Source organism: Sciurus carolinensis, chromosome 2 (assembly GCF_902686445.1).
Source record: "Sciurus carolinensis chromosome 2, mSciCar1.2, whole genome shotgun sequence".
Lineage (NCBI taxonomy): Eukaryota > Metazoa > Chordata > Mammalia > Rodentia > Sciuridae > Sciurus > Sciurus carolinensis.
Genome location: NC_062214.1, coordinates 52,131,744 through 52,155,296, shown reverse-complemented (window position 1 = coordinate 52,155,296; position 23,553 = coordinate 52,131,744). Strand labels below are relative to the sequence as shown.

The 23,553-nt window shown below is 35.4% G+C and overlaps 2 protein-coding genes across 7 annotated transcripts in view; one reads left to right on the top strand and one right to left on the bottom strand.

The window, feature by feature from the left end:
- Nucleotides 1-311: 311 nt before the first annotated feature.
- Nucleotides 312-23,208, bottom strand: Saxo2 (stabilizer of axonemal microtubules 2). 5 transcript variants are annotated; one of them, XM_047534829.1, is made up of 4 exons: nucleotides 22,694-23,206; nucleotides 18,656-18,835; nucleotides 13,224-13,426; nucleotides 314-2,629 (listed from the first exon to the last, which is right to left on the bottom strand). In XM_047534829.1, the coding sequence occupies exons 2-4, from the start codon at nucleotides 18,745-18,747 to the stop codon at nucleotides 1,686-1,688; spliced, it is 1,239 nt and encodes a 412-aa protein (XP_047390785.1). In that variant the 5' UTR covers nucleotides 18,748-18,835; nucleotides 22,694-23,206; the 3' UTR covers nucleotides 314-1,685. The 5 variants fall into 5 exon arrangements, with proteins under 5 accessions (XP_047390812.1, XP_047390785.1, XP_047390795.1 ...); XM_047534839.1 differs by having other exon boundaries at nucleotides 22,739-23,206; XM_047534822.1 differs by having other exon boundaries at nucleotides 23,028-23,205.
- The window catches only part of Efl1 (elongation factor like GTPase 1), a 135,955-nt gene continuing 135,589 nt past the window's right edge, over nucleotides 23,188-23,553 (top strand). Inside the window, exon 1 of one of the 2 annotated variants that reach the window (XM_047534803.1) lies at nucleotides 23,188-23,313. The gene's annotated coding sequence lies outside the window, so the exon portion shown is untranslated. Of the gene's footprint in view, nucleotides 23,341-23,553 lie in introns of both variants that reach the window. The other variant, XM_047534810.1, reaches the window with a different exon arrangement.

The following is a 23,553-nucleotide window of genomic DNA, read 5'->3' as shown; positions in this document are numbered from 1 at the left end:
ACCCCATCAAAATACAGAGGGATTTGAATATTCATCATTGGAATATGGGCCAGGATGACAGAAACTGTACTATACCTGATTTTTAATTATGATTATGTAACAAGGTTTCTTATTTAAGAATATCTACTTACATATAGGTTAACCTAGACTGTAATTACAAAACTTTCATTTTCAAACAAAATTAGGTACAGAAATGATTTCATGAAAATCCATTCCTTTTGTTTTATTAATATTGCATAGAAATATAAAATTTCATATACCATTTTTGCTAATAAATACAAATATAAGAACAAATTATTGTCAAATAATTAGAAATATTTAAAACAAAATACTTAAGAATTTATTCTCCATAAAGTATATATTTAGAAACAATTCTGAACCCATAAAAGACTTTATGCTAAAATAAATCATATTCTTCCATAATGCAATCATTTATTTAAGAAAGTCACCCAGTCAGTTTAATTTACTAGGAAATTTCAACATTTATAAATATGTTGATTCTACTTTGCTTGCTGACATCATTCTTTTCCTCCCTGCCTATCCCTTATCTTCACACTGGAAATGGCCAACAAGGTGATTATGCCCATTTTGGGGCCTGGTTCTACTTCTTTCTGAACAGAAGTCTGGCATAGCAGTTAAGCACCTAGCTATTTAAGTTTACCCTGAAGATTTCTTCAGAGCTATCATTCGTCCTAATATTATTCTAGCAAATGTGTGATTCAAGCCAAGGTATTCACTCCAATCCAAGGTCTCAAAGTCTGTAACAACTGCTCAGATCCTTGTGAAGCTATAGAGGGCAAAACTACTCTCAGAAGTACATTCTATTCATAATCTCAAAGTGAAATAGGTTATTTTACAATGCTTGCTACATGCCAGGAAATGATTATTGAGTAGGTAATTATCCTTATTTGGAAAAGTAAAAACATAAAAAAAGCAATTGAGTGATTTATTAAAATCATTCCTTATATTTGTACTTTTACTTTACAGATTAAGATGTATCATATGATTTGATGTTCAAAACAAAGAAGACAAAAGAAGCTCAGAGACCTGAGCCACCTGCCAAAGGAGGCACAAATAGAAATTGATGGTATTAGGATTTGAGCTCACATTCTCTGATTTCCATCTCCCAAAAGCTGTCCCATCGCAATGCTTCTAACTAACTTGAATATGGTGAGGAATGGTGTAGAGTCTCCAGTACTACCATCCAAAACTTGACTTGGTGTACACTATGTGGGTGCCTTGAAGTTTGGGGAAACTGAATCCTACTCTTTTGGAAGAGAAATTCATGTGTTGTTTTCAGTGTTGTTCTAGATGGTCCCAGTGTACTTGATAAGTGGTAATCAGTATGTGAATACCACATAACTGCCATAATTATAAACAGAAGTACAAATGATAATAGATTGAGAATAAAATATCAAACAATATGCTAGGTATTAAGGTAGTTCAGATGGAAATATACATTATTCAACATTCAGAAATGCAAGTTAAAGAACAATCTCGGTTAAAATATCAGTACAAAATGGATTTTGAGATTCTGATCTCCTATAATACATTTTCCCATTTTGTTTAAAAATCTAAAAAATCATTTGTTAAAATCTTTTTCATTTTTTTTACTATTAAAATTAGTTTTTCCCTTGAAAAACCAACACCTTATAGTTAGCTTCCTTTTAAATATAATTTGTCGACTAGAAGGCTTTCACTGCAGGAGTGATCTTGCGGAAGAATTTATGGCCCTGGGAATTTGTATTTTCAAATACATAACCAGGAGGAGAGGGATAGCTAGCTGGGCAGATTTCCTGTTTCTTTGGTGTGTACTCTATAGAGTACATTGTGATATCATCAAATGGAACAGAACTCTTAAGAGCAACATTTAAAGGTTTGCAACTCTCAGTTGGAATCAATTCATGTGGCACATAGTGAGATCTGAAAGTGCTCAAACCATCAAATTTTCCAGAAGGGTTGGGAATCTGCTGCTGCTGCTTAATGAGTCCTTGACGACAAATTTCCCATACTGGAAAATCTTCCTTCATGGTGCTTTTTCCTTGGAAAGGAAAATTGTTTTTTCTTCTGTGAGAAACTGGCCTGATGGGAACAACACGATTGGCCTGATAGGGAACATAGTCGAGGTGGCTTGTGCTGTTTAACTGCATGCTGCCTGTAGGGGGCACATACTCTGGTACTTTCTTGACTTCTGGTGCTGGGATTTCCCATGGTTGGAAACTTTCCCGGAATTCAGTGCTTCCTTCAAATTGAGCACTTTGGGTTACTCTGGTGTGGGCAGGTCTGCAGATTTTTGCAGTTTCACCAACAAGACCCTGAAAGTCATTCTGGTGAGTTGTGAGATCCTCAAAAGGTTGGTCAGTTGGCTTGTAAACTTCTTTTGGCTTTGCAAACTTGATTTCTAGCTGATGAGGTACATAATCAATGCGATGACTTGTGTCACCATTAAAAGGGGCTGTAGAACACTTGACCACAGAGAAGGGCTTAAAGCTTTGCCTAGGCTTAATCTCCTGAGGAACATAGTCATCCTGAAAGGTAGTTGAATTTCCAAATTTCACAGTTGGGGGATGGTAAGTGTGTTCTGGTTTATAAAGTTCACTTTTCTGAATGCTCCAAGATCTATAATCATCTTAAAAATTAAAACAAATAAAACATTTTTAAATGCTCAAGGAAACAACTCCCTTTTAAGAATCATGAATGATTTCTCTCATTGCCAAACATCCTTTTTACAGAAATCCAAACACTAGCATCAAGTATGAATTTACTCTGATGGCCTCATACTTGTTATTTTTTCTTCATTTCCACCTTCTTCTACCCAGCTCTCCACTTTAGCACACCTAAGTTTCATTTCCAGCTTCACCTGATTACATACAAGGAAATGGCACATCTGAGCCCATTTGTGGATTATTATTGAAAGTCAAAAGGACTGTGTTGTGAGGACAGAGTTTAGAAGGGTATGGTTTCAATCCTGGGAACTGGAGAGAATTTTCACTATAACTTACAAAATGATAAAGCAAGCCATCAAATCCAGGAATTAATGTAAATCACCTGTTCTGTGTGGGCATAGGTGATGTGTGTCTACTCCTTGCTTTGGAGGGGCTCCTCTAAAGAGAGGAAATGTCAACTCATTGGTAGTCTAGGAAACCTATGGGACTCCTCAAGCAAAGACACAGGGTAACTAGTATTATCCCAGCGGTATCATTCATTTCAATTCTTCTTCCTCATGAAATGAACTTTCAGGCATTCCCAAAAGATAAAGCACCATCTAGAGGCCAGTGTCCTGAACTGAGTACCATCAAAAATGTTTAAGAGCAAATTGTTATATGTATTTATGATGTCACTATTTTGTATAACTATAATGCACTAATAAAAAGTAAAATTTCTAAATGTAAAAAATTGTATGTAGAATTTAGAAGTGAACATAGGAACCAACTTCTGAGATTTAGAAATTCAATACCTTAAGTCTGCTTCCTGCAGCTTACCTGGATCATGGATGGAAAATTCATGTGTTTGTATTTCAACTGAGGATTATTTAGATTGTCTATTTCTAGATAAGTAAAGCTAGTAATCTGAGGAATACTATAAAATTGACTTCACCCAAAAATGTGTTTCTATAAATACCAAAAATTAATTTATAAAATGCAAGGTTTTTTAAACAAGGTAATGCATTAGAATATGGAGTAAAATCTATGCAATGTGCACTCAAATAGCCAGACCTTGAATACTTATTAGGTGGAGTATTTCTCCTTTGAAGGGAAAGATTCTTCATCCATAGACATTTATGCCAAAGTAGTCAAGAATTGGACCAAATAATTAAGCTATTGATGTTTGGATGAGAGTGGGCACCTGACCCAAGAGCAAAAACGCTTTAGGTTATCAGATACCTATGAAACAAACTGTGAAGAAAAGATAAGCTAGATTAAGCAATCTTGTTTTGTGAACCTGAAGCTGAAACTAAGAGCCAGATGGGAGAAGAAGCTATAAAGGATGCCATGAAGTACAGTTGGAAAGGTATGGCACGCTGAAGTTATTTCAAGACAGACTTGTAACAAAACAGAAATGATAAATAGGCAGAAGAGCCCAGTTAGTAGGATGGCAATCAGACAAGAGGTGTAAAAGGAAGTAAAGATGCCATGAGAGAGACCGTGAAGCTCATTAGAGGTGAGGAAGAAGCTCTTGCCTCAAGCTCCCTCTACCTGACTGCATTCCATTTGCAGTTCACATGAAGCTGTACCACAAAGTTTCTCTCTTTTTTAAATCTTCAAGTACCATGAAGGAAACTCTGTTCCTAAAGCTAAAGTATAAAAAAGTATAACACTATATTGCAGTAACTAAAGGGAAATCAGAGATTTCAATAAAATTCTATTGTTCCACACAATCATACAGATATGGTGAACTGTCCACAAGGTGCTCCTTGCCTTAAAGTTTATAGTACATATTTTAATTAATCATAATCTACCTATAAGTAACAGTATTATGATTTACATGCACAGTCATGCATCAAGTAAGGACAGGAATACATTTGAAGGAATGTATTATTAGGCAATTTTGTCATTCTGCAAACATCAGTGTTGTTTAGACTAAGTGTTAGACTAATATGGTTATGACATCAGTAGGTGGTATAGTCTTACAGGTCCACCATAGTATGTGCAATCCATCATAGACTCAATCATGGAGAGAGCCTGGTCGTAATCTAAGAACCTTTCAACAGTAAACTTCTAACTCCTACCTCTATTTTGTACTGTTACTATACTTTTAATTTTTATATATCATACAAAATAATGCAAAATTATCTTCATTTATGCTCCAAAAGTTATTTTACATTAATCTCCATTTTAATCTTTCCTGGAGATCTTCATTTTTATGTAGAACAAGTTTTTGGTATCATATTCCTTGTACCTAAAGAATATTCTTTAAAATTTCTTGTAGTGAATCTTTATTGATAATTTTCTCATTTCAGCTGTTTGAAATGACTTTATTTATGAAAGAGAATTTCAATGGGGATTGAATGTGGTTGACAGTTTTTCCCTAATCTCTAACCCTCAGCATTTTAAAGATGTTAACTCCATGATCTTCTAGTTTGATTGTTTATGACATAAAGTCTGTGTGTTCTCTCTTTATTCCTCTTTATGTAATATGTCTCCCCCAACCCAGTTGCTTCAAGGATTTTCTCATTTTTCATTTTCAAGTCAGAATGTTTCTAGGTGATTTGTTTTCTTCTTTTTATAAATTTATTTTGCCCAAGGTTTTCTAACCTTCTTGAATCTAAACTTTGTTTTTATTCATTGTCTTCGGAAAAATTCTTTTCTATTGTATCTTCCAACAATTCTTCTATCTTGTTCTTTTTCTGAGATTCCAAATACATAGATGTTAGGTCAGATAAAAAGTGTCCCACAGCTTTGGATGTTCTGTTTTATTTTTTTCATTTTTCTTTCTCCATGTTTTGGTTTAGGTAATTTATATTCAGTATACCTCAGGTTTACTGAATTTTCCCCCTTGACTGTGTTATGTCTATTGATATGACTATGAAAGGCATATTTATCTTGGTAATTGTTTATTTTTAATTTCTAGTTATTTCCATTTTACTTTATAGTTTATTTATCTCTTTGCTAAAATTCATTTGTTCATGTGTGTTTTCCACTAACTATAGCTTTTAGGTACTAGTCATTTTTTTAAAAAATAAGTTTCTTGGATAGTTCCAATGTCTGAACCTGGTTTGGATTTGGTCTCTGGACAGTCCCTTCCCTTCCTTCCTTCTTACTTTTTCATTTTCTTTGTATAATTTATAATTTGTATTTGAAAGCAGGATATTGTATGTAGCACAAATAATATTTATATCTAGAGATGGATACATACCTTCATCTACCAGATCTTCAGTGAGTGAAGTCAGTCCAATTCACAGTCAAGCTGGGTTTGGGTTTTGTTGTTATGCTTACCTTCAGTGCATCTCCAGCTTCAAATTCTTTTGGCATCAACTTGTGCTCATGCTAGAGTCTGATTTACTGGAGGGTGTTTTCATTACCCATTCCATTCTCAGCTTTAGACTTTCTCTCTATATCTACACCTCAGAGAAAATGTCTCTCTCCATATCCTGCTCTTTAACAAAGGTAAACTGCAGTTGTTATCCAGTGCTTAGTGACATGATGTTGGAGTGTTGTCCAGCTTCAGTCTTCAGCAGGTCCTATGCCTCTGGGTCTCAGAAGTAGAGTTCTCTCAGTGCTCCTGTCCCATCCCCTGATGTAGCAGAACTGTAGTGGGTTGGTTCCTGGACAATCTCCTGTTCTTGAGTTAGTGTTGCTGCTGCTTCTTGTTTTTCCTTTTCATTTCCACAAGCTGCAATAGACATTCACTTTTTCTTTGGGGAGTGATCCCTTTCCTGCAATAGGCTGATGCTTTGTTCTGTAGGTCAGAGGCATTCAAATGGAGTTTTCAGCCTTTCCCACAGTGATGACTGCTCTCTCCATGCCTGCTTCCTCTGATCTCTAGTCTTTCCCTCAATCTTTCTAACTAAGATGCAGTGAGCATCCAAAGAGAAGAGTGTCTGAAGCTCTCTGGGTACCTATACTCTCACACTAGCCTACACTTAGTCTTTAACAATTTGTTTAAAAAAAAAAAAAGAAAAACTTAAATCTCTGCATGCCAGTCAGCCTGCTTTCTAGGCATTGCTCCATGGGAAATGTACATGCATCCTGTCTCAACTTTGAGGCAGTTGTTTTTCTTTATATTTCAGGTGGGTAGGATGACTTGTGATCTCAGCTTTCTGAAGGATTCATGGACATTTATCATTGTGTAAATTATTTTATTTGTTACGTTGAGAACACACTATTTTCAGTGTTCTGTGTCATATTTGGAAGCTGGAAATCCTGAATTTTCCTGTATGATAGTTTTAAATTACATCTTCACTCCTTAAATTAATTTAACAGATATAAAGACGTTATGACTTTCTTCTTGATTTTGGGTGAGTTATACTTTTCAAATAATTTGTCCATTTCATTTATTTTTATCAATTCTTGGTATACATTTTTAATAATCTTTTAAATGTATGAAAAATCAATCCTTGAGTTTAATTCAATGGTTAGTTCATTTACATTTTTTAAAACATATTTTTTAGTTCTCAATGGACCTTTATTATTTATTTATTTATATGTGGTGCTGAGAATTGAACCCAGTGCCTCATACATGCCAGGCAAGCATTCCACCACTGAGCCATAACCCCAGTCCCTTCATTTACATTTAATATAACAAATGACTTTGCTGAACTTAAGTTGACTGTATCATTATTTATATTTGATTTTCTCTATGCCCCTTATTTCCTAACTTCTTTTAGATTAATAAAGGGTATTTTTGTTATTCCATTTTTCTCTATTAGAATTTTAATTATAACTTTCTGTATGTGCAAAATAAAAAATGTGTATTTTGGTGTACTATGGAATCTTTTGGCCTAGTCAAACTTAAAATTGATATTCTTAACATTTCTAGAACAATGGTATGATTTTTTAACAGTTTAATTTCAATTATACCTTCCATCCCTGGTCATTGTTCTATTTCACTTCTATAATTGTGTGAAAAATATAGATATTATTGAGACTTGAAGAAGTCAATATTAATTTATATTTATCCAAATAGTTTCCATTTATGTGTGCTTCATTCCTTAATGCATTTCATACTTCTGTCTGGAATCATTTTCCTCCAACCTGAAGAATTTGTAGTAAGGGTCTACTGCTAATGAATTTTTTTTTTTAATCTGAAAACATTTTTACTTTGTCTTATTTTTTTGAAGGATATTTTCACTATTTATAAATTCTAGGATTCACTGAGTTTAAAATACTAAGGTTCTCTCCTCCCATCCTTTTGGCATTTTAAAGATGTCATTCCATTGTCTTTTGGCTTCCATAGTTTCTGTAAAAGTATATATTTGTTAAAAAAGTCAGATATAAATGTTTGGGGTTTTGTCTACTTAATTTTTTTTTTGTACTGGGTACTAAACCCAGGGTTGCTTTACCACTGAGAATATACCCTCCATTCTTTTTTAATTTTTGAGACAGTGTCTCACTAAGTTGCTGAAGCTGGGCTTAAACTTGAAATACTCCTCCTACTGTCTCCAGAGGCAATGGGATTATAGGCATTTGCCACTGCACTCAGTTTTCTCTTATTTTTAAGGATTCATCTTCATTTTGTTTTAAGAAGTTTGACAATAGTTGCCTAGGGATAATTTTCTATGTTTATCTATTTTGGGTTTCTTGAATCTATGGCCTGATTCTATCACGGATTTTGGAAATCTCTTGACCATTATCTCTTCAAATATTTCCTGTTTTTTTCCACAGGTCTCATGATAGTTTACTATATGATGAATATTGCACATGATCATAGAAACTAAATCAATGTTTCTTCTTTCTTCTAGTAGGCAGAGAATGTAGGGTAGATTCCTTTACTCCAGTTAGGAATTGAGCTAGCTCAGCTCTCAATGGCATCTTTAGTTAGATACAGTCTTCCTCTAGTTTTAAATGTCTCAAGGACAAGACTCGAGGTGAGTTTGTGTGTTAGGGTCTTCATTCTAGTGAGACTTTTTCTTCTTAAGCATCTATTCCCATGTAAGATGGAGAATTTTCTGTGGGAGTATTTTGGCCCAGTATCTTAGCCCATCATGATCTTTAAACATTCAATCAATATCCCACAAGGAAAACTGCCATGCATCTGGGGTTCTTCTATAGTCCAATTTGTCAAACCTGCCCACATTCAAATATTCCACTGTTTTTCCACAGTAGTGACTCTGCTTATACCAAGATCAATCCTCAGCCTAGGACTAGACTTGACAAATGCTGCCACAGAAGTAAACAGTTGGCCATTTCATCTTATCTAGGAAGGCTCCTCTCTCTCTGGGCCTTTATTTGCCTCCACAGTTGTCCAAAGTCAGTTTTAAAATATAAGCATTTTTTAAAAATTCTATACTTTTTAAAAAAGGTGTTGCAGTGGAAATAATAACTTTCTGCCATCTTTTGTATCCAGAACTTACAAAAATTTGTAATGGCTATAAAAAAAAATGTCAAGTTTCACAGCCTGGCAATCCACTTGGCTCTTTACAAACTACATTTAAGTCCCTCTAGCTCTCATCATGTCCGCTAATGAATCCTTTCATTTTTCTGGCTCTATGATTACATGCTTATTTCATACCAGATTTTGGGATATTCTTTTTCTGTTTATCCATAATCACTAGTCTCCAATGCATTCATAGTCTAGTCTGAAATGATATATTACAAAATATAAATTTTTGAAGTACTGATTGTTCCTGAGTTAATGAATTATATACTACCCTTGTAGTATACATTATTTATTTTTAGTATGGCTCAGCTTCCAGTAACTATAATCATCATAAACTTACATTAGACCTTAGACTTATTCATACTATACATCTGCAACTTATTATTTTTTACTTTGTAATAGGGTCCTGCTTAGTTGCCTAGGTTGGCCTTGTGATCTTCCTGACTCAGTTTCCCAAGCTGCTGGGGTTACGGCATGAACCACCATGCCTGGCTTTATAAATACAACTTTGTACCCTTTGACCAACATTTTCCCATTTTTCCCTACCTCCCTGCCCCTGATAACCATAGTTCTATTCTCTGCTTCTATGTGTTCAACATTTTTAGATTTTACATATGTCAGATGATGCAGTATTTTTCTTTCTACTCTGTACATTTCACTTAGAAAAAATGTTCTCATTCATGCCACCACAAGTGACTGGATCTCCTTTGTTAAGGTTGAATAATATTCCATTTTATATATACATACATACAAATTGAATATTCTTAATCCAAAAATCTGAAATGTTCCACAACTCAAACATTTTTGAATGCCAACATGTGGCCACACATGGAAAATTTCACATCTGACTTCATGTAACTGGTCACAGTCAAACACAGACACACTAAAAATATTGTATAAGACTATGTTTGGACTATGTGCATGAAGTATATTTGGGACATAAATGAGTTTTATGTTTAGATTTTGGTCCCATTCCATAGATGTCTCATTTTTTTTTTAAAAAAACTGAAATACATCTGGTCCCAAGCATTTCAGACAAGGGATTTCTTGCTTTACCACACACACCCACAATTTCTTTATCCATTCATCCTTGTATGGAAAATTAGGTTGTTTCCATGTTGGTGATTGTGAATAATGCAGCAATGAATATGGAGTGTAGGTTTCTTAAGATGCTGATTTCATTTTTTTTTTCAGGTATACATCCAGAGGAGGGATTTCTGAACCACACAAGGTTCTATTTTATTAAATTTTTTGAGGAACATCAAACTGTTTGCCATAATGGACATGCCAATTTACATTCCTACCAAAAGGAATAGTGTTTTCATCTACATCCTTACTAAAATTTATTTTATTTATAAAACCCATCCTAACAGGTATAAGGTGATGTCTCAGTTTGTTTTTGATTTGTATTTCCTGATATTAGTTGAGTAGCTCTTCATGTACCTGTATATCTTCTTTGGAAAAATGTCTATTCAGATCCTTTGGTCATTTAAAAAAATTAGGTTTTTTTTTTTTTTTTTGCTTTTAATCATGTGATTTCCTTATACATTTTGTATACTAATCATATTTTCTCCCAATGTTGCTGTGCAAAACTTTTTAGTTTGATGTAATTCCACTTGTCTATTTTTGCTTTTGTTTTTTGTACTCTGGGTGTCATATTTAAAAGATCATTCCAAGGTCAATGTCAAGGAACTCTGTTTCTTCTTGGAGTTTTACATTTTCAGGTCTTATATTTAAGTGTTAAATTCACCTTCAGTTTATTTTTGTGTATGGTGTATAATTTCATTCTTTTGTATGTGCATACCCATTTTTCCCAACATGGTTTATTGAAGAAAATATTCTTTCTCCATTATGTATCTGTGGGTACTCTTGTTGAAGGTTAGTTGGCTATTAATACCTAGGTATATTTCTGAACTCTTGATTCTATTCCATTGGTCTATGAGTCTGTTCTTATGCCAGTACCATACTGTTTTGATTACTGTAGGCTTAGAATATTATTTGAAATCAGGAAGTGTAATATGTCCAACGCTGTTCTTTCAAAAGGTTACTTTGGCTAACCAGAGTCTTTTGTGGTTTCACATGAATTTTGGAATTTTTTTTTCTATTTTTGTGAAAATGCCATTGGGATTTTGATAGAGATTACATGGAATCTATAGATTGCTTTGGGTAGTGCTGACATTTTAACAATACTAATTCTTTGAATCTATGAATAGATTCCATTTATTTGTGTCTTCTTCGATTTCTTTCATCAATGTTTTATAGTTTTCAATATATAGATCATTTATCTCCTTGGCTATCAATTATAAAATTTCTTAATACCTACACCCATTCTGCAATTCAGATCTTTTTATTTCCTACAATGGCTACAAAGCAGGGTAATCCCTAAGACTATTTATCAAATTAAATAGTGGCTTATTTTCATTTACATTTTAATATGAATAAATTTCTAAGCTGAGGGTGCTAGGAGAGCAGATACATTTTGTTTCACAAAAATTCCTGTCCAGAATTTAAGTGTTGTTCTGCTTACCATTATGAGGGTTACTTATTTCTTTATCATATATAATTTCTGTCTTTCCTCTGTGCTCTCTTAGATTTTATAGTTATCTGCCCTTAAGTAGGAATCTAAAAAAAACCCCTTCAGTACACTTACATAGCATTATAAGTACAGCCTTGGCCCTTGCTATTTCTGCTGCCTCATGCCTGAAAATCGGGAAGTACAAAATGTAACCTTTCCTGACTAGAAAAGTTCAGGATCTAGAAGGTTAGAGGGAACCTAGGATTCCTCAGTCTTGAATTATGGAAGTGAAAATATGGGAATCCATAGAAAACAGTTTATGGAAAGCCAGAACTGGGGTTGGAGAGAAAGACAGAGATAGAAATGCAGGAGGGAATTTCGTATATATGTTCAAACCATCAGGAGACATCATCAATATTACTTATATTTTTATAGCTTTTACAGAGAAAAAAAAGAAAATATTACTGTATAAAATAACAAGTAGAATCACTTTCATCAATTATCTTTTACATCATATTTTGTGCTGTACATTGTACCCACACATATAAAATCTGTATCTCAGCTAATACTATATGCTATATTTGATTGTAACACACCATATTCACAGTCTTCAAAATTTGTTCCTTGTGTAGTGTCTTATGTACTCACAGCTTTAAACATCAGAAAGAACACTGTTCCTAACTTCCCTCAACAGGTTTACAGACCACAGTAAATGGATACCATGAACTTTACTTACCAATTAAACTGGTAAATGTGAAATCTGCAGAAAAAATATGTATATAGCTATCACCTGATTATTGGCATTACTCTCACAAAAAGTTTTCATATTAGGATGTACCCATTCAGCTATTTCACATAACTAATGGAAAGAGTGTATATGCAATTATGTTATTTATAAAGAAAAATATAGAAATATATCTATTATCAAGTTAGCCTATTACTTTTTAAATGAAGACCACCCTGATTCCTCAAAAGTAATATAGTATTTTAAAATCAAATAAGTTTTTGGAAAGAAAAACTGGCCATACATTGCCCAGTATGTTTTCAAGTTAGTTACCAGGAGTAGGAGGTATTCTTACATTTCTTTCACGCTAGAAGTCTTACTGTAGCAGGTCCCCTAAGTTGGTAAACCAGCATTGTGTCAGGAGACAACTGAATTTATTCTAAGGTTCGGTATCAGGAAACATTTGCTTATAGATGGAAGCTTTATCCCTCACCCTGATCTTTATCAATATAAAAAATATTTTGGTCCATCTATTATTAATTCTTTTGCTTTAAAAGTTTTTTCAGAAATTGAATGCAGAACAGGGTTGCTACTTATTTGACTTTTCCAAAGACTCCAATCATTCTTGATAAAGTTTTAACTCATTGTAGGGTTGGGAAGAAAGGGAAATATATGATATAATCCTTGTTAAAAGCTATCACTTTTATGTTTTAAGATAGGGAAAATTAATTAAGGGGCTGAATCTGGAGAACTCTCTCCATTAGTCAATTGGTGTTTGGGTTTTTTGTTGGTTTGCTTGCTTTATACTATTTACACCAAAGAAAAAGTTATTTCCTAAACCATGGGCGGATACGTTTGACAACACACCAAAATTAGTTTGACATTAGATGTCAAAGCTGGAAGCTTTAATTGTTTGGCTCTTTTACTTTTGAAATGGCAAGTTACCTTTATAGGTTGGGACAGTGTCCAACTTTCCTTTTTTAACTTGTTGTCTTTCCAAAGGTCGGACTATTGCCACAGGCTGCACTTTATAAGAATTAAAATCTCGTTTGTAGGTAGTACCAAAATCAATCTTCCCGTGTTTTGGTTTATATTCTTCTGGTATGTGGCGGGGTTGTTTGACTATTTCATAAGGACGATAATCTGATCTGAAATATATAAATTTGAAACACAGCCTTATAAGATCGTTTATTTCAATGATCTTAGTATTGAAAATTTCAGTTGCTTCTTACCTGAAAAGTTTAAAATATTAAAATGGTAATAACTGATAAAGAATTTGAATGAATTAATTGAATTCCTTTATAAGGTCCTATCAGGGGACTAAATATCTTAAGAGCAACATGTCAAAAATTCTGGTTTTTAAAACATCAAAACAAGAGATGCTCAATTAATTCAATCTGAAATAAATTAAATCCTCAAGTAATTGAAGGTGAAAGATTGCAAAATTTAAAAAAAAACAACTCCCTGTTTCCACTGTCAAAATCATTATTGATCCTACACAAAGATGCCAATAAACTATTTGGGCATACTATCTTCTTATTGAAGTCATGTTGTTGTCCCACTCAATTTTAGACAATAAATAACTCTTGCCTTTAGACATAAATCACATTCATAGTGTCAGTATGAGTCCTACTCATATTTGGATCTCTCAGAACCCCATTCCATGAATGGGAGCCAGATGGTAATCCAGTCCCCCTAGAGATTACATAACAGTATATGACAGAAGACTACTGAGGTAGTTTGATGAAATGGTGTGTACCAAGCCTGGGTCTAAATCTTGGCCCTGTCATTCACTAACTAGCTGTACAACGCTGGCTAACACAGTTAACCTGTTTTGCTCATTTCCTCATATATAAAGTGGGACAATAAACCTATAAAATGGGACAATAACCCTACATTACAGGATTGTTTTAAAGATACACACATACTTAGCAAAGTGCTTGATACATAGTAAGGGCAATATTAGCTACTGTTAACTAACATTCCAAGCCTTCAAAATTGCTTTTTTCTTTTGGATTCTGGCCACGTCACCCATTTTATGATTAAACTATTTTATATCAATCACTATTTGTTGCATGTACCACAGGCTCAAAAAAATAAAAAATAAAAACTCACTGAATCCCTTCTCCTATTTCCAATTTAACTTCTTAAGACTGTTAGATGACATTTTCTCAAACACTTCAGCCTACCTTTAAAAAAATTTTTTTTTAGTTGTGGATGAACCTTTATTTTATTTATGTATGTATGTAATATGTATGTATATGTGGTGCTGAGGATCAAACCCAGTACCTCACACATGCTAGGCAAGCACTCTACCACTGAGCCACAACCCCAGTCCAACTGAGCCACAACTCCAGCCCTCAGCCTACCTCTTCAGTCCACTTCAGTCTAGCACTGTCACTGACCTAATACAGTTCTAAGGTTCAGAAGAACTTCTTGTGATTAAATCCATCTGACATTTTTAGAACCCATCTTACTAGACTCCTGTAGCAGTAACTGACATTGTTGTCCACATACTCTCTATCCAGGCAATTCTCCCTTCCTGCCTTCCTGATTTATTTCTTCTCATCTATGCAGCTTCTTTCACCTCTAGGCAATCATTGAATAAATGTTGGAGTTCCTGAGGCTTGGGCACACTCCTCTTCTCACTCAAAATTCACTCTTGAGGACAACTCCTCAACTCCTAAAGCTTTGATTACTACCTTTACAGAAATGACTCTCAAATTTACACCTCAGCTTAGAACTCTTCTTTGCACTCCATATCAGTATGTACACAGCCTCTTGGATACTCAATGGCACCTCAAAACTCAATATGCTCCAAATCATTTCTCCCCAACAAATCTGGTCTTTGTAATTGTTCCTTATGCTAGTAAATAGCATCAACATCTCTTCAGTTCACAGTCAGAAACCTAGGACTCATACTTTATACACAGTCTTTCATCAAATCCTGTTAATTCTGCCTCCTAAATATCTTCAAATCTAACTATTCTTCTCTATCTCTATCATCAAACCATAATAGCCAAAGCTTTCATAATAGCCTCATAAAATAACTCCAACCTTCCTGAACTCACTGACCTATATCCAATTTAGGCCTAGTTCCAATTTTGTCTTCACATTGCACCCAAAGTAACTCTTTCACATGTGAATCAGATCAGGTAACTCTTGCCTTCAGGTCCCTAGCCTCCTCCTTATCTCTCTTATCTATCTACCTACCACCATACTTTTCCTCACAACCTCCACCAGGAAAACAGAAAGGGAACTTCACTGGTACTTATTGCTCTAATAATATAGATAAAATAAAACAAGGCCCAAAGACTCTGCCTGGCCTTCCTCACTAGTCTCAACTCACACTGCACCCCCTCTTACTTTCTCTGCTATAGCTGCCTTTCTTTGAAATTTCCCACTTACCATGTTCCTTCCTGCTGAATGCTTCTCTTTGCCTAGAATGCACTTCATTCCTCTCTCAGTACAGTTCACTGTTCAACATCCTTCAGGTTTTAGCTGATTTTTCTTATCTCCCTGACAAATTAAAACCTCCTATTCTAGCTGTTGAGGTGCCTATCCTTCATAGATTTTGATCATTGTTGTGCTTTGATACTTATTTCAAGAGATGTTTTTGATTGGTTTCTCCACTAGAATGGAACACCTGTGAGAACTGAGATTCTGCTTTTGTTCATACTGTATCCCAGATGCCTAAAACAGTGCTTCAGGCTTAACAAATGCTTACTATATATTTATTTGATGGATGAATAGTAATGGAAACTCACGTACATCTTCTCAAAATATCTGAATTGTACTTTGCTCTGCTCAAATATCAGCTATTGGGGAATAGGCTAAAATGCAATCAGGAAGTCAGTGAGGGAAAACCAGAGAGAGAAGGGTAGAGAGAAAGCTTAGTTTGTACGTCTTACAAGTTTCTTTGATTATACTTGTTTAGTTAGTGTTAAAAAGTATACCTCCACACCCAAAGCAATTTTCTGTGGAGAAGAAGTAATAAGCAAATGCTGTCTCGTTCATCGGATATGTTCTGAAACATATGCTATGTCTAAAATCCTACTTCTACAGGGTTGATTTTCCTGCCAACTCTGGCAGCCATCTAACTATGCTACAATTATAATGCCATAAAGGATCAAAAGTCTTCTATAAGTTCAGACATCTGTTCTTTACATAATCTCTTTCTGCATTATAGAAAAGTATACAATGGCTTCTTATTTTTTGTACTACAGAAAAATCAGTTTTCTACTTCCTAGTCAACATGGTCATCTTAAGCAAGAATTCTAAGCTGTATGTTAAGGTTCTTATCTTACAAAGTGGAGAGATGATGACTTAGGAAATATAATTTTTAATTGTACTGGTATATTTGGACTTTTGAGTTTTGGGATTTGGAATGTTTCTTATTTACCTTTTTAAAGTTTTCTTTCTTCCCTCTCTTATTATTAAGGGTGAGCTAAACAAGTCAACTGGGAAAACTATGAAGTGAAAAACAATTGCCTTTAAAAAGAAAAATGTGGCAAGTTAAACATTTCTCAATTTTAACATTTGGAACTAGTTGAAGGCAGAGCCTTTATTCAACTTCCCATTATGAGCCTTTAAGGCATCAAGGAAGAAAGAAGTGGAAAAAATAAAAAGGAGCATCCATTTTCATTTGCTCTATCTTGACCAGTTGTTCATTTTCATCTCATTTACTATAACCTATAATTATCCTGTTTATTTATATGATTTTTTTTTGTTTCTAGGTTATTGGTTGTGCAAGATTATAAACATGAGCAGGGCAAAGTTTTTCTCTGTATTATATACCATGTCATCCCCAGTGAGCAGGATACTACCTGACTTATTGCAGTGAGTCCCTGGCAACAGAATCACCAACAATACTTGTTAAAAATGTAGATTCTGGGGCTGGGATCATGGCTCAGTGGTAGAGCACTTGCCTACCACACATATGAGGCACTGGGTTCAATCTTCAGCACTAAATAAATAAATAAATAAATAAATAAATAAAATTTTAAAAAATTATCTATTCTTTTTGGTAGAGTTCTGGAATCTACAATGTTAATGCTTACAGGTATATGAAAGCATACCAAAGCCTCAGGACAAGGGAAAATCTTCAAGTCTGTGAAAGAGCAACACACCTACAGAAGTAAGTAGAATCACCAAAACACTATTACTGCAAGGGTTGCCTGAATTTTTAAAAGTAGAAGAATCAGACCAACAGTTTGACAATCTCCACCTCTGCTATATAAGTAGAATGAACTCTATCTGAAATGAACTAGAAATGGCTAACAATAAAAATTAAATTTGTTACAGCATTTTTAAAACATAAGTTATAAAAAATTTGGCATATGAGTTCCTTACGAAAAGGGACTTGAAATTACTGATATTTTTATTCTTGATGCTTAAGATGGTGCTTTGAATACAGTGTACACATTAAGTTTAAATAACAGATGCAAAGAACTAACCTACCAAACTAACAAATATACATATAGATACAAATATACAAATAAATAGAAATGAAAAGCTTAGGATGAAGAAGATTTTTTTCATCACCCACTGAACCCACCATGTGCCAGAAGGCATTATACTAGAATTATGGAAACAGGATGTTAAGAAAACAATATACATAATTCCTACTATCATTAAATACTGAAGCTAATCTAATGAAGGTACCTTGAACAAACTTACATCGAAAAATTTCATGTAGCCTGAAAAAACTAGGGTAGGTGTAGAGAAGACTTTTCCAAGAGATAACTGAGTTGAGATCTACAGACTGAACTGGGTATTAAACTAGGGAAGGAGAGGGGGAAAATTCCAGGTAGGAAAAATTAGTATCTGGGAAGGATCCAAGGCACGGGAAACCTGGCATTTTAAAGGGAATGAAAAATGGCCTACAGGATGGAAACATAAAATAAACTAGAGAAACAAATAGGAAATAAACCACGTAGGATTGTGGTAGGAATTATGGTCTATGTTAAACATACTAAGAAAGATTAAAAGTATTTTCAGTAGGGACTTAGTTGGACTGGATTTGCATTTTTAAAAGATCATCTTGGCAGACTGAGGTATTGAAAAAAGATCAGAGATGCAAAAACTAGAGAAGGCCTAACCAGTGGGAAGTGACTGTGATCCTCTGGGTGGCAATGACAGTGAAAAGTCAAAGAGAATATGAGATATTTTAGGGGATAAAAACAAATCAAAAGAACTTTTTTATTTCCCTCTTTTCATTTCAATATTTTCAACCTAACTTTTCTTGTGACTTAACTAGTCCTTGCTTCTTGAATGTTTTTTACCTTAAATCAACTACATATATTTAATAGTTGGAAAGCATTTTTAAAATAAGAAGAGTTGAGAGAAATATAAGCAAATAATTATGCAATATTTACTTAAATGTAGTTATTCCTTCCATTTTGCCACGGCATGCTTGAAATTCTTGCTTGGGTTTAAGACTCCGAGGTGGAAGAACATTACCATACATGGGATATTTTTCCAAGTATTCAGTTGTGGGGTAAGAGAAGCCAGAATTTTCATATATCTTTGTGGCTCCATGTGGACAATGATGTCTCCTGTGCAAACAAACAAACTAAAAGATTATTTTGCCTTGAAAAACATTTGTGTGGTAATTAGATTTTAATCAGAGACCTCCAATGACTCAGAATACATAAACTTTAGAGCAGCTTTACCAGAAAACCTGTTCCCTCTGCAATGATGTTTAAAAAAATAAGTATCCTTATGTGGTAGAAATGTGTGTTTTGTTAAGCTATGGAAACCGAAAAGTCAACAAGTGAATTTCCTAGACCTCTTGCAGACCAGTTGCATATATAATTTAGGTTTCACCTATTACATGTACTCATATAAAACTCCAATTCAGAACAGAGCTACTAAGGAAAAAGGCAGGACACCACATTCACTTTGTCTGTATGGATTGTGGTAGAGGCAAAGAGAGTTTGGAGCCAGTTACGCAGTCTCCTGATTTTCAAGGTGATTGCTTGACTTTGGTAGAGGTGAGTAGTTCTGGAGGCTACAGCTCTTTTCAGGTTTATGGTGAGATTTTCAGGCATTTTTCTTTCCTGGAATCTTAGTTTGAAAATGGTTTATTTTTAGTTCTTTCAAATGAGTTATGTATACCCCTTATATACATTTAGTTTCTGTCTACACTAATCAGAGTAGATTATATTCTCCATAACTAAGAACCCTAAATAACACAGTAATGCATTACAAAATGAAATTTCAGTCAACCATAAATCACATATACAGTGATAGTCCCATAAAATTATGTTGTCTGATGACATCATCGACATCTTAGTGTAAGTATGTTCTATGATGTTCACACAACAGTTAAATCTCCTAGTGATGCATTTCTCAGAATGTATCCTCATCGTTGGTGACATATGGACAGATATCATGTAAGCTAATAGGACACAGTTGTTGAAAAACATGAGGTTGACCTTTGCGCATGGCTGTTGGAACATGGTAAGACTGTAAACAGTTAAAGGTGTGTGTGTGGGGGGGTTGTACTAAATGCTCTCATTTTTTAAATAAATAAAAACCGTATATGAAAAACAAGTCTTAAAGGTTATCTATGGTTAAAAGAATTATAAGGAGTTTTCACTATAATATAGTTTTTCAATGCATAATTAGAAAAAGAAACAAAACATTTAAACAACCAAACTAATAAAAGCCCAAACAAACGAAAAAGTAAAACCACATCATTCTGAAATATAAGATTAATTTCTCAGGTCTGGTATCATTTGGGGACTCTAGGACAAGGGTGAGGGTTGATAACAGGTTTAGATCAGGTAAAGCTGAACCTAAAGAAAATGTATATGCCCTGCAGATGAATTGGAAACAACTTGGATAAGAACACTGAGGAAGAAAATATGAGAAGTAAGTTTCTTTATTTGGAGGTTGGTGGATGGCATGAAGAATTACAGCACAAGGAATAGTAAATAGGTGGTGTTACAGGATGTTCAAGAAAGTCTGAAGTCAGAAGGCTCAAGAGATTTAGGAATATCAGCTGAACATGGTAGTTGTGGAAAAGTGCTGAAGTGACTTAGTGCCACATATAGTTAAGACTCTTGGAAGAATTAGGAGCAGGGTACACAGGTCATGCAAGCATAGAGATGCAGATATGACTGAATGAGTTATAAGAACCAAAGTCCAATCTTTGGAATTTGTCATGTTTTTAGTTTTACTTTCCATGAAAGAAATATATTCACATTTTAAACAGTGTTGAAGAGTTATAAAGGAAAGCAAAGCCTTCTATCCCAATATTTCCAAAATTTTTCTTATTTCTGCTTTTTAAAGTTTTATAGGAGGCTATATCTGTAACTTTATGAACTTTGATGTATCAGCCTAAATTACTAACTTTTCAAATTTTAACAAGATTGAGGATAGGCTGGGCGCAGTGGTGTATGCCTGTAATTCCAGAAACTCCGGAGGCTAAGACAGGAAGATCTCAAGTTCAAAGCCAGCCTCAGCAAAGGCGAGGTATTATGCAACTCAGTGAGACCCGTCTCTAAAAAAAATACAAAATAGGGCTGGGGATATGGTTCAGTGATTGAGAGCCCCTGAGTTCAATCCCTGGTCCCCCACCCTGCAAAAAAAAAAAAATTGAAGATAAAGATTTAGTTAATTTATACCACTCTCATTCACCTCCTACTATGGCATTCAGGAAATATAAAATGAGTAAAAACTCAGTACTGAGACAGTATTAAGAAAAGATAAAACAATTCCATGTCTTCCTTGCACAGTATATCCTAATACATAGTATATCCTAAGTACAATGGAAAAAGAAATGAAGCAGGTAAGTGGGATAGAGTATGAAAATATGACATTTGAACAAAGGTCTCAATGACAGAATCTTTCATCATATATGAGCAAAGATTTGAATTACCCTCACATTTTTCTAGCATCCCCCAGTTCTGATTTCTAACATGAAAGAACCCCATTGCAGTTTAATATGCATAAAATATCATGTACATATTGTTGAAAGAGATACATTAGAGATGGATGGTTGCTCTGACCCTTTAGTGAATAAAACAGATGTATGAAACTATTAATTTTTAGTGTGAGGAGGAAAAAAATAAAGATTCAACCAATAAATGGACATGGTAACAGAAATAGTTCAAATATTTCCTGGTCTCCTGAAAATCTTGATCTTCCTAGAGAAAGGAAATTTACTGAAATACTAACAAGCTTGTTCTCTTCTTCTTTCACTTCTTTTATTTCAAGCAGTTAGTCAGGACCTTTATATATTCCCTTATGGAGATTTCATCAGGACAGAGAATTTGTCTCAAGTCAACAAATTTTCCTGCTTTTTGCAAAAACAGTTCAAGGAAGAGATCAGATAGTTGTCTTTTAGATCACAAGGGGGAAAAGATGGTCTTGAAACAACAACAAAAAATAAAAGAAGGAAGAGGTAAAGATCTCACTTCTGCTGCTCCATTAAGAGAGGAGTTAAAGGCAAAGAAGAGCTTCTGAGAAGGGTGAGGAATCTTTTGCTAGTGTCAGTGTCCCAGGAAGTGACCAGATTTCAAGAGTTGGTTGAGTGGAGCCTTATAACTATAGCTTCTAGCTTGGTCAAAGACTCTTACATATGAGAGTATAAGAATGAAAACAGCAGAGATGTTGCTCTTGAAGGAAATATGTGAGCTTTTAGTAAGGGACTTTTCAGGAGGAAATCATATCCATATTCAAAGGCCAGAAGGAATTCTTCTTTTATTGGCAATGCTTCAGTTCCTTGCATCATCACACTGCTTGAAGACAAGAATCCCCTAACATAACAAAGACTGAATTTTCTGACACCTGGATGGGAAGGAGCTTAGTTGATTAAAATTTAAAAAAATTTTTTTGCACACCACAGTCTGAAGATTCATACCTCAAAAGTTAATATCTTTTAATCTTTATGTAATTACAAAGTCTTCATTATGAATAACGGTGGAGAAACTGCTGTCCATCAACATGCAGGTGTTTTCCCTTTTAAAGGTATTAACAAATATCAAGGAATTGAGATATATTTATTTATTTAATTTAATTAATTAATTTATTTTTGAACCCAGGGCCTTGTGCTTGCGAGGCAAGCACTCTACCAAGTGAGCTATCTCCCCAACCCCGAGACACATATTTATTTAGCAAATAATGATCTAATCCCTGGGTCAACAGTGAAGCTGAGGAAGGAAAAGAGTGTGTTTATAGGTGGTGGAAGGTTGTTAGGCAGGACTCACAGATGAGTTCTGGGTTTCAGGGTGGGGACTACAGTGAGAGTTGCCTGGACAGAATGGGAATAATGGGAATATGGTTTGGTTGGAGGATGGGAATATGGTTTGGTTGGAGGATGGGAAGCTGGAGATGGAAGAATATGTAACACTGGTTGCAAACTAAAGGCCTTGACCATTGTTCTTTCAAAATATTTATTTACTTACTTTTTTTGGTGGTGCTTGCACTCTATAGTCGGATCCACCACTTACCAGACTTACAGCCCTCCGTGGCTTCACTCATTGTTAACCTGGCCCAGATGCTATTTTAGTTTGCATCCCTAATGTGGGTTTGGAGCAGTCCTCAGGGCTACAAACAAGGAACGTTTAACCCCAGTCCAGAGAACGCGGAAGGCACACTGGCTACCGCGTGAGTGGGGGCGTCGCTGCGTCCCCGGCTCCTTGTGTGCTGAGAACAAGCTGAGGACGCCCGAAGGGCCACTGGGTCCCCTAAGGTCTCCGCGCAGCTCCCGAGCCATGCCGCTATGCCAGCGGTTCTTACCCGCAGGTACAGATCTGACACAGGCACTGGCTCCTCATGCTTTTGGCTCGCAGTTTGCTCCGCAGCGCGCTAACACCCGCAGATTCTCCACCTCTAGCTACAGCGCCCTACCGTCGTCAAGGCGACCGCTGGATCTCGGCTACTGACGCGACGCCGGCTTCCGGCGGCGCCGAGACGCAAGCGGGTCAGAGGTCGCGCGTTAGCCGGCCCCGCCCCCAGAGCTCTAGCGTTCCGGCCTGCGGAGTCCTTGCTGAAGCGTGTGGCGTGGGGCACGGAGCTGGAGCTCGTGAGTGGGGACACCCGCCTACTGGCGGTAATGAGGGACGAGGGGCGAGGTGATGGGGGCGGCGGGCGGAGACCGGTCTGCTCTGACGCGCTGTGTGTCAAGCGGTAGCTCCCAGCCGGGGCCCCGGGACTTCTTGATGTAGACTTGGGGTCCTCCAAAAATACAACAACAAACACCAAGAATCTGGGGTCCCATGGAGTTGAAGGGCATGTGGAGATGAGGCTTTTCATTTGGAAAGGA

Bases quoted from the DNA above. Each gene is read 5' to 3' on its own strand.
- Saxo2 (XM_047534822.1), bottom strand. From the start codon at position 23,065: ATGAGGAGCCAGTGCCTGTGTCAGATCTGTACCTGCGG. The intron at 13,427-18,655 runs GTAAATATTGCA...TATATATTTCAG, and splicing joins GAAGGAATAACTACATTTAA to ATCAGATTATCGTCCTTATG. The intron at 2,630-13,223 runs GTAACTTGCCAT...TTAATTTTTAAG, and splicing joins CACTGTCCCAACCTATAAAG to ATGATTATAGATCTTGGAGC.